Source organism: Trematomus bernacchii, unplaced genomic scaffold, assembly GCF_902827165.1.
Source record: "Trematomus bernacchii unplaced genomic scaffold, fTreBer1.1, whole genome shotgun sequence".
NCBI lineage: Eukaryota > Metazoa > Chordata > Actinopteri > Perciformes > Nototheniidae > Trematomus > Trematomus bernacchii.
The window spans coordinates 14883817-14897900 of NW_022987564.1; the positions used below are offsets into that span (position 1 = coordinate 14883817).

Sequence of the window (14084 nt, forward strand, 5' to 3'; positions counted from 1 at the left end):
AGGAAAGCGAGAACGAGACGATTGACACTCGATGACGAAAAACTGCGGGCCAGCTGTCACGGCGCGCGAAATATCAAATTGTCTAATCGGTGTGTGACGTTAGGGAACAGGCGGGAGGAAGAGAAGCAGTCCGGTTAAAGTCTTTATAAATGTGCTTTACAAGTCTAAAATAGCCTTTGTCACGCAGACATTTGCTTCTCCGAGTCAGTTGTGGCTGCCGGGAATCGACGAAGCGTCTGTTTCCGCTGGTTTATTTCACAAAAGAGCGAAAACTAGACGGCGGACAAAGATGAGCCTGGTCGTCTCTCAACAACAGGTGAGGAAATGTAACTTTCAACATCGATTTACCGTTAAAGTATCAGACTGACATATATGCCATCCTAGCTATGAGTTAAGTTAAAAGACAGGCAAGATCACACGCATTCAAGAAAGACAGACATGTGCTAATAGCAGCTGTAGTTAGCTTTAGCCACATAGCTAACGTTGGCTGGCTAGGTTAGGTTTAGCCAGTTGGAATGGTGGTTGTCCTCTTGGCCTGGTCACAACGATCAAATGCATGCTAGTTAGGCGTTTTATATTGTTCACCACTGTTCAAATCCAGGAAGATTATATTATCTGCAGTGAAATACAATTGTGATTTGTCCCTGAAACACTTATAATGTATGGTACATGTTACATTAGCTAAGGTAACTCCAAATGCTGAAACGAATCAATGTCGCCAGCTAACGCACTGCTCATTGTTTGGTGTATTTCAAGGCGCCACTAAGGTATTATAACACCAATCCGGCTGCTTTAACTCACACAATCGAAAACAATACATACATACATTTGCAAAGACAACACATATTGTATTTGAAACTGGATATTGACCTAGTGCCCCCGTTTCTAGGTTATAGGTTACTCAAGCAGATAATATAATAATGTATACTGACCTATGTTGCAAGGGATTTAAAAGGAGCAACTGTGTAAGCTTCTTAGAGAGTGCTGTTTGATTTAGTGCCAATATTATTATATCTGTTAATTCAGAAACGGACCAAAAAGTGACATATTGAGTTTTGGAATATATCAACAGCTGCAAGCTCCACTTTAATCATGCAAGTTATACATAGCAACTTTTTGAGTTATTTTAACTATTCTAACAGTATACAGAGCAATAATACAGAAAGTGCACTTTATCTTTATTTTGTGTTTTTGTTCCCAGACTGAGGGTCTCCCGGGTGTGGTCCCAACGGCCCCAGAGAGTGATTCAGACAGCGGGATGGGCTCTCCAGAGGAGGAGATGGTGTTGGAGGCAGCCAACAAAAGAGTGGAGCTTCCAGGTAAAGGAACACAACAAAAGATGACAATTCAGCCTGAGAGAGATGGGGCAGGAGCCACTTTGGCTGTGTAAATGAGGGCATTCATGTTCATTTCCATACAATAACAAACACTTGTACATCTACATAGACACAAAGCTTACAATAAGTGCAGTACTCAAATGACTATTTGGACAAGGATCCACTTAACTCACGCAAAGTCAAATCTATCTGTACAAAATGTCTAAAGATTTGAATAATTAAATATGTTTTTATTCTGCATTGACTGCACATGCAGAATAAAAATGGTATTAATTTGTCTTATTTTGAAGAATGACAATTCCTTGATATGCAATTTAAAAACAAATAAGCATATGCATTATTGAGATATACTAGAACATATACAAATAAAAGCACAACACACCGGACAAACGGAACCAATATCAGAAAAATTACAATTAATCTGTATTTTGTGCCATATATTTGATTGGTTCTAAATTGGTATTTTGTTTTCAGATTCCGAAGACGATGAAGACATCATTGTTCACAGAAAGCCTCATCGTAATGCCATAAGAGACAGTGAGAGTGAGGAAGAGGAGGCTGCTGGGGACAACGGTGTAAACATGGCCGAAGCCTTAGTCTTATCTGCTTCCAGCGGAGAGGAGATGGAGACTGAAAAGGCAGAAAAGAAGGGTGATAGGAAAGAGAAAGGGGCCCAGAAGAGCAAGAGAATTATCCGTGCTCCCATTGACAGTGAAGACAGTGAGCCCGAGCAAGAGAAAGGTGGAGAAATGGAGGAGGAACAAAAGAAGGAGGTGAGGAAGGAAGCAAAATCGATGAAGGAACATAAGAAGAGTCAGAGGCACAGGGAGAAAAAGGAAAAGGGCAGCAAGGCGGTGGAAAAACTGAAGAAGAAGGAGCGGTTCTCTGAAATAAATGAGGTTTGTGAAGCTTTTTTCTCTCAGTGGTGTTTTTAATTTCTTATGCAGAGACTCTAGTATTCAGATTCTTTACTGACATAAAATGAGCTATAGCACAGTGTGCATTTGTCTCCATTAAAAGCATAAACCTCTACACAAAGTACCAGTAAGTTACATGATGAATTATTTTGTGTAATTTAAAGACAACTTGCACTCATTTCCCAGAACGCACCTCTCCCTCGGGTTCTGAACGATAGTGGCTGTCTGCTGGGCGACACGGATCTGTTTGACACGGGGCTGGACGATGATGAGGAGGAAGAGTCTCTGGAGGCCATCAGAGCTGCTGTCAAGCAAAAAATGAAAAAACAAAAGGTACAAATATGACTATCCGCAATTAAAATTGTTCATCACTGGTTGTATATTTCAAAAGGTGTTGGCAGGATTGTAAGCACTTGCTTTTTTGTTCAGCTTATTGGTACGCATAATAAAGGTAACATATTTTGTTAAAAGTTAATGAATTTGAGTTAAATGTTGTTAAAGCGTTACATTAGTTGGCCGTGTCAATTTAGTCTGACGCAGAGCAGTTGTGATTAAACGTCACAGGTGCATTCAATTGTAAAGCTGCCGTGTGGGTAGGGCTGCTCGATTATAGCAAAAATCATAATCACGATTATCTTTGGTCAATATTGATATCACGATTATTAAAAATGATTATTCATTGACTTTGAAAACATCCATTTATTGAACTTTTGAAAAAGAAATTATAATAATTTGAACAGTATGTTTTTAACAGTTGATTACCCTAAACTTTAAGTATAATTCAACTGAAAAACCAATACAAAAATAAATAATACATTTAAATAAATACAGATTAAAGAAGATCAACAAATATTTTGGAGCGCACTTCCACAACCTACTAAACATATATAAATATGATAACTAATGTCACTCACAACCTGTAATGTTTAATTATACTGCTACACGCAGTACTCTTATTTTGGTAACCCCTTATCCCCGGAAGTAGCGAGCTAAGAGGTTCCGGCTTGACGAGGTTAGTAAAAGTATACTGTACGCTAGAGCTGACCGGAGAATACAGACACGGCAACTAAAGCTTCCATGTAACGTGTTTATATGGATTTATTAAACAGACTGCAAGTCACAACACAACCTGGCCGAGAGGGCTTTTAGGGAGGGGCGAAAGCGCACGCGCACGCAGGATGTATAACGCAATACAAATAAAGAGCATCATTCCGAAAGGGAATGCAGCAAAAATAATAGTTTTATTTCTATAACGTTGTTTTCGTAATCGTTGCAAGCCAAAATCGTAATCGAGATTAAAATACGATTAATTGCACAGCCCTACGTGTGGGAGCTATTTATTTATGAATTACAATGGTTTGCATGACATTTTGCAGAGGTTGTCTACACAGGCCTTTGTGTAATCAGTGTTTGATATTTCTGCAGGATCCTCTCCTGGGTGATGAAGAGGAGGAAGATGAAGATGAAACGGAGAAACCTCAGCGTGTGGTATGCATAGGCAAAATTCTTGACTTTTATTCTTAATCCTGTTAAAAAGCGGCTTCATTCTCAACATGTGTGATGCTTTCAGGAGAGGAAAGCCGCACGTGCCAGCAGAGATGCGATGAAGCAGCTCCACAGCGAGTCCCAGAGGCTGGTCCGAGGTCAGTGCACAGGAAACACTTCTATTCACTTGTATCTATTGTGGCAATTCAGTTTTCATGATGTGTGTTTGCATCTTTGACATGTTGTTCTGTCTCTGTAGAGTCTACGCTTGGCCTCCCCTATCACATCCCTGAGCCCAAGACCATCGACCAGTTCTTCAAGAAGAGGGCCAGGCCAGAGGGTCCCGCCATGAGACTGTTAAAGTAAGGATTCATGTAACGGATAACACGCATGTAGGGCAACAGCTGGCCATACGGGAACACAATTACTGTCCGTCGTAACGATTTCTAAGACATATCTGATTTTATAATAGGAAGTTAATCTCAAGTGCATTTCCTTCATACACACACATTGAACATTTACTCACACTCACACTCATTTTTACATTTTTTTCCTCATCAGATCTACCAAATTTTCAGCCAGGATGTTGGAGACGCCATCAGCTCCTCCTCCTCCCCCCATCATCGCACCCAGTGAGCAGCCACCCACAGAGCAGGACTCTCCTCCGTCTCTCGATATGTCGTCCACTCAGATCCAGTCCATCCCTCATCCTGCCGCCACCTCGTCCCCGCAGCAGGAGAGCCTCAGCCCAGCCAGAGAGGCAGCAGCGAGCCTCGACCCCGACCAGGACTCTGGACCCATGCTGTACCTCTCTGAGAGTCTGCAGGAGTCGGAGGGAACAGATGCACAGAGACGCGCCTCTGATTCTGGGGAAGCTTGTCCTGCAGAGCAAAGCCAGAATGCGGTGATGTCCGACGCCCCTCAGAGAGAGTCTGGGGCTGTGGTGGAGCCTTCAAACGCTCAGTGTGCTGATTCTGCTGTTAAAGGGCCTTCAGTGCAGCAACCCACCAAACCCAAGAAGGACAAATTTGCCTTATTGAAGAAGTTCGGACTGAACCCTCCACCCGTCGCTAAGCTGTGTGCAGATGAAGGAGCCTTTGTTCAGCTCGAGCCTCCACAGCTCAACTCTGGTGAGTGATGATTTTTTTTTTAGGATTGACATAAAGTAAGAAAAGATAAAGAGCGAGAATGAGTGAATTTGATCTATGTATTGTATTTAAGGGGAGAGAAACTTGTTGACAATTGATCTTGTTTTCCCCTCTCTTCTTCAACTAGGGGTTGAGGCACTGAAGGAGCGTTACTTTCGTCACTCCCAAAAGCACGTACGGCCTCAAGGAGAACGAACGATGCAGCTCACCATCGTCCGCAAAGACAGCGCCCCCTCTGGACAGGAGGAGCTGCACACCGAGTCGCTCACTGTCACCGTTAAGGAGGGAGCAGAGGAGCCTCCGACCACCAAACCAGGTATCTACATGTGAAGTCCATTTAGAGGCCGTGGACCAGATCGTTTCTGTACGCTTCAGCATCAATACCAAAGAACGGAGAAATAAAACTTGGAGGTGTAACAATATTCCAATGTCCTCTGTTCCTTTTCTTTAGGGGAGAAGCTGCTGACTCTGAAGCAGCGCCTGCAGCTCGCCATGGCCCAGAGGAGACAGGAGGACAGGGAACGCAAGGCTGAGCTGAATCGCCTCGACAATGAGGACTGTGGAGAGGATGAAGAAGAAGAGGAGGAAGAAGAGATGACGGATGAGTCTGAGGCAGAAGAGGTAAGAGAAAGTGTGTTTGTTGTTGCTTTTGAAATGACCAACATGCTTTATATATTTGTGTACTCACGGAAAACCTGATGTTCTCCTTTAACAGAATGTAGATGATTTACTGGGAGGGGATGATGGTGAGGAAGAAGAGAAGGAACATGAAGACGAGGAAGGCAGTGTGACCCGGAGTATTAGAAGTCTGTCTCCTGTGGCTCTGAATGGACCATCGCCGGTTCCTGACATGATGAACAGGGACTGCACACTCCTGCTGTTCCCCGGGAACTCCTGCTCTCGCACAGGGTGAGTGTGTGTGTGTGTGTGTGGGGGGAGTGTCTAGTTGTGTGTCTTGGTATGTTTTTACCATTGTAACTTAAATTAATCTGTGAATTGTAAGCAAGTTTCTCTTACTTAACCATAACCTGGTTGTCCTATTAATGAAAACAAAACTTGTCAAGCACGTAAAATAGCTATGCATTCGCACAAACATTTTTTTTTCTTATCATTGTTGTTCATTTTAAATTTGTTTGCACAGTATATTGACATATGCTCTGCCTTACTTTTTAGCGATGGTGTAAGAAGGTCTGGTCCTTTTGGGCAGAACAGCTGCAGCAATAAGATGGGTGAGTAAAAAGAAAGACCTTTGTTTTATTTTACATTACTTCACATTTCACTTTAAGAGCTTTTATGTGGTGGATCCTTTTGTGCAAAATGTGTGTATTATCTTCTCACTCTCTGATCCTTCTTGTCTTCAGAGGACGAAGACTCTCTGTCCCTGGTGAAGGACAACAGCAACAACAGCAGCTTTGAGCTGGCTGGCTCCATGATCACCTCGTACCAGCCGATCAGCTATCAGCGCTCTGCAGGGAAAAGCATCTCCAACTCCTCCATTTTCCGCTCCCCCACTCGATGCTCCTTCAGGCCCAGCTTCCTCGGCTCTGCCTCTAGGGTAAGATATCATATTTTTCATTATGTTTAAGACACCAAAAAAATCTAAATAACATCATCAGTGGTTTGAATTCTCCCAAACATATGTCCACCTTTTTTTTCCCCTCCACCAGAGTTCAGGCAAACTCTCTGAGCCCTCCCTCTCCCTCACTGTTGAGGACTCCCAGGACTCGTATGCCCCTCCGTCCCCAGGAGCCGACTCGGAGCCCCACGGCAGAGCGGCTTCGGGCCCCGGAGGAGACTCCCGGGGTCGCTTCTCCCTGGAGGAGGACACCCAGGAGCAATTACTGGATGCAGACGGCTTCCTGAACGTGGGGCCGCGGCCCGGTGCCCCCCCGCTCCCACAAGAGACAGTTGATCCTGGGCAGCCTGGATGAAAACGCCATGGACGCTAACATGGGGGAGCTGATGAGCATGTGCTCGGGAGTTTTCGCAACGGCAGACTGCGGCTCCAGCAGGGCTGAGGGCCTCGGAGCCACGCAGGAGGGAGAGCTGCTCGGGATGTGCTCCGGAGCGTTCCCACCAACGCAGGCAGGAGAGCACAGAAGGGGACGTGACCACGATGAAGAGTCTGACAACACCATGGATCAGCTGCTGGGGCTCTGCTCAGGGAAATTCCCCAGTCAAGGTAAAGGTTTGCTGAATTTTTTTAAATATGGTGTATTTTATGTTCAATCACCTACAGTGTGCAAAAAAGGTTTGACAGACAGGCTCACACTATAGACTCACTGACAAGGCGTTCAGGTCTTCATAATTTAACTCATATTCAAATGTATTTATTGTGAAGGGAAAATAAATGGTTAGCTTGAGGCAGATAAACTGTCATTGAGATGACCGTCCTGTTCAAATTCATACTTTTTTATGTTTTTGGATAGAATTTCTCTTGTTATGATTAAACTTTATCATCAACATATTTTCTAAAACTATGATATTCTGTCTTTTCTAATGTACGCTTTTTCACATGTATACAAAGATACCCAAAGCAATATTTTACCAGACGACTGAACGTAAATCACATCAGACATTAGAACAAATGTATGTACTTTCCTTTATGTACATTTCCTGTTGCCCTGGGTCTTTAACATTTTTAATTTCAATGTTTAAGAAATGTTTTGAATAATTTTTATTTCAGCCACGCAATATTTACATTTGTCTCCCTTTGCTGCCAATTTTAGGTTCTGCTCGCACGGCTTCGCCAGCACAAGACAGGTACAGTACCAAAAGAAAGACCTGGAATAATCCAAATCATCATACATATTATCTATTCCCTCTTTTTCTACTACTCATTATTTTAAACCCTTTAACAGCGTACATCGAAGGTCACATTAATTGGAATATCTATATTCAATGTAAGATTCTCATGCTCATTTCTTAATCTGAAGTAAAAAGAATCCAGATGAAGGAGAGGAGGAGGAAGAGGATGAGGACTGCGAGTTCCGGCTTCTGTCGGATGTGGAAAGTCACAGCGAACAGGTGAGAACACGTGCCTCCATTTTGATTTAGTCAAATTCAACATACTGGATTTACGTCTATTGGATGCAAATGACAAGTGAATTGTGCGTTCATAGGAGGATGATGGTGGAGCGGATGATGATGATGATGATGTAGAAGAGGAGGAGATGCAAGCTGTCTTCGCACCACTCAGAGTCAAGAAGAAGAAGAAGAAAATGTAAGTGAAGAATCAAATGGAACTGTTTAGCTAGCACCATGTACATACACGCGTGGTATACTATGATCACATAATCCACGCTGTAGCCCTCGTGTTGATAGTCTCTCACATGCTGTTCTCAGGCATATGGCCGACTACCTGGAGGCAGAGGCCGAGCTGTCCGGCAGCGACATGGACAGTGAAGATGAGGACGGCGACGGAGGAAGCGAATACGAGGAAGAGGAGCTTCTCGAGGATCTTCCCTCTGATGAAGAGCTGCAGGACCAGGTCAACAAGATCCACATGTGAGTAATGTCCCAAGATAAGGCTGCCAGAGTTTCCTCCCAATTGCTGCTCCGCTCATAATAGAGTGGTGCTGGGATAAGGGAGTTGGCATCACAAGGGCTCCCTTGACCAAATTGAATGGGATTTGTCCATTGGATTTTGGAGTATAGCAGAAATAAGCTCTGAATCAAACACATGCTTATGATGCATGTTTTGTTCAGCAGTATAATCTCAATATATTAAACACAACTTTAATGACTTTTGATGTGTAAATGCAATCACCAGACGTACATAGCTAACGTTAGGATATAAAGGAACGACACTAGTTCACCGACACATGGCAGCGCATTACCACCGCTAAGCTAAAGGCTGCTAATGTTTAGTCAATTGTTAGCAACCACTTCAGACGTTCACTGTTGGTATTAACTGCAGAGTAAGCAGTGAGCTTGTGTTAACCACAGACATTATTTAAAGCATCTCACTGAAAACATATTCACAAAACCTCAGACTTTTGAAAGGAAGGAACCTGGAACGGCTAAAATGCTGACTTATATTTGGGTTGGAAGCCTTATTACTGCACCACTCTTTAGGATTAACTCTTAGAAGTGTTTAGGGGTGTAACTGTGCTCAAACCTTACTGTTTTGATAAATCTTACGTATTTAGGTCACGGTTCCATAAAACATTTTTTATCATTTATTTAGAAAATTCTTAACATTTAACAAAAGTTTATAACACTCTTCATTATTTAGTTATTGATTTGGTCACAGGGAATATCAAGCTAAGGGAGTTGCATAACGAACCGATGATTCTAAACCAAACAACTTGTGAGATATACATGTCACTTTCACCCCTATAAACAATGCAATGAGGACGTGTTCTTACGTTTAGGCGTTTAAACTGAGAGTTGAAATGTAAAATCTCACCCGTCTGGGATTGTTCCTACAGGAAGCAGATCATGGATGATGACAAGCGCCAGCTGAGGATCTACCAGGAGCGCTACCTCGCTGACGGCGACCTTCACTCCGACGGCCCCGGACGAGCTCGCCAGTTCCGCTGGAAAAACATGGGTGAGTTTATAGATTGAGGGAATCCATACCATATAGTGTATACTATGTACACTGGTATTTAGAAGGGATTTTAGAAATGAGTTGTTAAACCCAACCTTTTGAATTCTCTTTCCAGACGATGGTTTCAACATTGACAGGACGGGAGCAGAGGGGGAGGGAGGGGAGGATGATGAGGATGAGGTGGACCCAGCTGAGATCCAGAGGAGGAAGGACAGGCTGGAGAAAGAGCAGTGGCTCAGAGAACAGGTACGTTGCTGTTTTTGCAAGTAATAAGAGTTATACCTAGATAATATTGAAGAGACATCATTAAAAATAAATGTGCAGTATTTACGGTAATAATAATACTACAGTCTTCAAAGACACATTTGGTTGATTCTTCCCTCTCTTCTGCATGGGGCTGTTGTTATTTTGTCTTCATTCCTTTCTCTATCTCTTCTCACAGTCTGAGCAGAAAGCCAAGAAAGGGGAGGATTTGGATGCAGACGATGAGAAGATTGGAGAACAAGAAGACAGTCAGTTTATGAAGCTGGCCAAGAAAGTGACTGCCAAGACTCTGCAGAGGAAAGGTCAGTTTGAGACGAGGCCTCGCAAACAGAATCCTTGGATTTAAAAACACCCAGGCATGCTTCTGTTCTGTAACAATTACCCTGATAGATGCTCTCTAAATACATTTTGATAAGCTTATAGGTCTCCAGATAAAGTGTAATCTTTAGTATTTCACTTTCTAACTTTTAAACTTTCAAACCAGAGCCCACTGAGGCATCACAACCAACGAAGAAGACGACATCAGCTCTGAACCCCTTCCAGAGACTCTCGCAGCCCTCACAGGTACCTCACCGTCAAGTAAAGAAATGTAGATTTAGATTTTCTGACTTTTCAATTCGTCATTATAATTTTGTTACACGATTTCGATTTTATATCAAAAATATTGCCCAACCATTGTGATCTCAGAGATTAGCATTGAACATATTGCCAACAAGGTTTGTTATATTTAGCTTTTACAAGTTCAATCTAAAATGTTCTTTACATTTCTTCCAGGTAAAGAGAGGGTCCCTGCTGAGTCAGCCCCAGTCCGTCCTCCAGAAGCTGGCATGCATCTCAGACGGGAATCCTCTGGCTCCCAGAAACAGCCGAGGATTCCTGTTCCAAACTCTGTCTCCCGAGAAGGACAAGTCCACCTCCAACGCTGCCAACAAAAAGGTGAGCTGTGCACGATGGTGTCCCTTTGCTCAAACAAGTAAACTATTCATTCCTCTAAAACTCATAAAAGATTTCTTAATTTAAAAACTCTTTGATATGCTCAGGGGCTTGATTGGGAGGATTTTTTTTACCATTCCATCAGAAGATAAAAATTGAATGATTGTTATTATCTTTATATACTTAACTCCAGGATAAAAAAATAAACCTATAATGGCAACAGTTTAGAAATCAAGCCCAATCCAATGACTGAAAAATAATGTATCTGCTCCGAAATGTTATGCATTCTTCATTCACCCCTGCTATGACCTTTCACCAAGTGTCATTAAAAAAAAATATATATTGTTTAAAAAGTGTTTTTGTAGTCCTGCTCACAATCAACAAACCGCATTAAAAAAAAATAAAATAAACCTCATTACATAGGTGACAAAAAGGTAGTAATTGCATTTAGTTTACACATCTGTAAGAAACTGATGGTAATAAGTTGTGCTTATTAGATAATATTCAATAAGTGGTAGCCTTTAAGAATGTGAATGCATTACACAGAGGAGCATTTGAGTCATTCAGAGATCTGACCTCCTCTGCACTATTGATTATTCATTCTGCTACCTTACTTCAAAAAATGGAATTATGTAATTCCGGGTGCACACATTGCAAAAAAGCCTCTAATGGCTCATTCATTCGTTATGAAACCATGTAGTTAAAGTTAAATGGTAACCAGCATCTACCGTGACCCTTCACACTTTTATCCCAGTGCCCGGTTTCACAAAGCTAGTAGAAAGCACTGCCTACACACAGATTGCACAAGGTGGAAGGGTCAAAAGTACCAAAATCATTTGTTAGTCCTGTGGATCTGGCGTGCCCGTGCATTGATAATGATGAGTGTTTGTTTTGATTACATAAATGTTCATCACAGCTTGCGGGTTCAAAATCTAAGAGGACATTTTGCAACAAGTGGCCAAGAGGCTGCATAGATGTAGAAAAAGTCACCTCTGATCTTAAAATAAATAGGCTCATGATGCTTCTTTCTTTACTGTATGCTTTAAAAAATACTGCATGATACTAGAGTAGCCATATTGGTGCCTAATCCTTGACCTAAAAAATGGTCTGTCATGTTCGTCCAGCCCTTTTGAAAAACACAGGGTTTAATCTCTGCTCTGGCCTTCACCCGGTTACATTTCTCAATCATGTTTGTCTGTGTGCTTTTGACAAGAACTCACTGTTTTTAAAAGAAGCACCAAAACAGATCACTCCGCAAAGCTCGAGTGTGATTATCATGTCTACTCACTCTGATGTATTCTATATTTATGACACTAGGGGGAGCCAGAGCCCACTTCTCAGAATGAATGTCTTTATTTACCAAGCATGTCTTAGCACAAGATTCACCATTGCATGTGTGTTTATTGGCAGCCGTTGATTAGTTATATCACCACAAACACATTGCTTTATGTATTCTTAGTCAATGTTTATATTTATTGTGTTTGATCATCAGGTGACGAAGAAGCGGAGGCCGGTGGAAGCGGTGACCCCCACAGCCAAGAGGCCCTGCAGAGAGAACAGACCTGCAGCACAGACCAAAGCCCCCCAGAGGAGCATCTTCAGCTTCCTGGACCACTGAGGGAGCGACACTAACTGAGAGCCGTCGGATAAAGACCAGAACTGACCAGCCACATCCAGTATTTCACAAGCCATTAAGATTTCAAAAATGAACAATGGTTAAATGGTGGTTGCGTGCAAAGCTGGTGGACATCCTCTTAATGAAACACAAAGACAGAGGATTGTGTTTCACATGTTTACATTGCTTTAAAACGGCAAACTAAAGCACACCACTGAGGCATCTCTTGATGTTGTACTTCTTACACACACACACACACACACACACTTGCTGTCCGGTTCGTGTGTGTGAATTTTAAATCCATTATCAGAAGCGTGCATCGGTCACACCTTTCTTGACTTGGACTTTCTGATGGAGGTCCGATTTGAATTGATTTATCATGTAAATAGGATTGATTTGTTTTTTTAGCGAGCTTTTGTATGATGGTTTAAATGTATTTGTTTTACATTGTAAATAAAATTGTATTTTAAGATATTGCCTTATTGTCCTTTGTCTCTTAGAACAGATGCAAGCTATCAGAGCTTCTGCAGGTGCTCAGGTGTGTGTGTGTGTGTGTGTGTGTGTGTGCCACCAACAGATGGACACATTTCTGATCTACAAATCGGAAGATAATACTCAAGGTACCAATTTGATGAATCTGACTTTTCCTCTTTCGCCATCATGAGGTCGATCACATCATTTGTGGGTTTGAGTGAGATATCTATAGCTGTTGGATGGGCTACCTGTTAAACAGATTCATGTCCCCCTCAGGAAGAATTGTCATAACACTGGTGATCATCTAGCTCCATAGTCATGTAAAAACAAATGTATCCAATGCTCCAATACTGTGAAGCACGTATTAGCAAATGAGCTAATCCAAATGAGCTACCTTGCTAAAAGATCTTTTAGCATTCATCTTGACACTGTGCTCCATACTGCTTCACAGAGCCACTAAGCATGGCTGTAGACTAACAGTGTCTTGGAGGCTCAGTTTTCTCTGTAGCTGCCCATACAAAGTACACACTGATGCATTCAGTAGAACTGCAGTTGGGACATACTGTACATCCTCATTATTGTGCTTTAAAGCTTTTACCCTGGCTTGTATCCTGCAACATGTGACCATATGCAGCAGGACATCCTGGTATTACTTACATTCATGTATGTATTGGCACGTACTAAATATTTTGAGTAGTTTGGGTATTGAAACATACTATTAAGGCAAGGCCTAGTCTTGTGTTCATTCTCTCCTGTATTGACGTCAAATGTTTTTGTTACGTGCCGTAGTGTGTGTGTGTGTGGGTGTGTGTGTCTTTCTCTCTCTCTCCCTCTGATTCTCCAGGTGCAGCCTGATTGTCTCCAGGTGCAGCCTCTCTCCCAGGTGCTCCCAATCCCCAATCAGGGTCTTCCTTAAAGGACCTGAGGAAGTCTGCAGTGGGTCTCCTTTTCTCCTCTGGCTGCATGGGTGCAGCACGTCGTCTTGGGTCTCTGTGTGGGGCCTGGTTGTCCATTATTGTTGAATTAAATCTCATGTGTGAACAAAGAGATCAGTTTCCTCTCTTTTTTCTCGTGCTGGTCGTTCTGTGTTTTGTTACTCCCCTTCGTACCCCTAGATTTTGGAGGGAACGTAACAGTTTTACTGACTACTGTTTTGCGCCACTTCATTTGCTTTTTATTTGACTATTGGTACTTTTCAGTAAAAATCCAATCTATTTGTCTAGGAAATTAGTAAAGCAAGGATCATTTAATAACCCAAGTGAGACCTTTTCCATCAGTGTTACCTCTCTGTGCCTTTTTGCAGATTTCGCATTTCAAAGTAGAATCTGTTTCCCATTCCGCTCTTCAACACAACCA

The 14084-nt window shown here is 42.3% G+C and overlaps 1 protein-coding gene across 1 annotated transcript; it reads left to right on the top strand.

Moving 5' to 3' along the window:
- Nucleotides 1–18: 18 nt before the first annotated feature.
- LOC117478373 (claspin) lies at nucleotides 19–12726 on the top strand. Its single transcript, XM_034125388.1, is given in 25 exon segments — nucleotides 19–316; nucleotides 1202–1319; nucleotides 1812–2236; nucleotides 2441–2587; nucleotides 3680–3742; nucleotides 3825–3897; nucleotides 3999–4101; nucleotides 4301–4869; nucleotides 5015–5203; nucleotides 5339–5508; nucleotides 5603–5796; nucleotides 6061–6116; nucleotides 6249–6442; nucleotides 6555–6755; nucleotides 6757–7069; nucleotides 7617–7650; nucleotides 7824–7914; nucleotides 8010–8110; nucleotides 8233–8394; nucleotides 9321–9442; nucleotides 9558–9688; nucleotides 9885–10008; nucleotides 10191–10270; nucleotides 10481–10642; nucleotides 12132–12726. Coding segments are annotated over 25 exon segments (3975 nt in total). The 5' UTR covers nucleotides 19–289; the 3' UTR covers nucleotides 12258–12726.
- Nucleotides 12727–14084: the final 1358 nt, after the last annotated feature.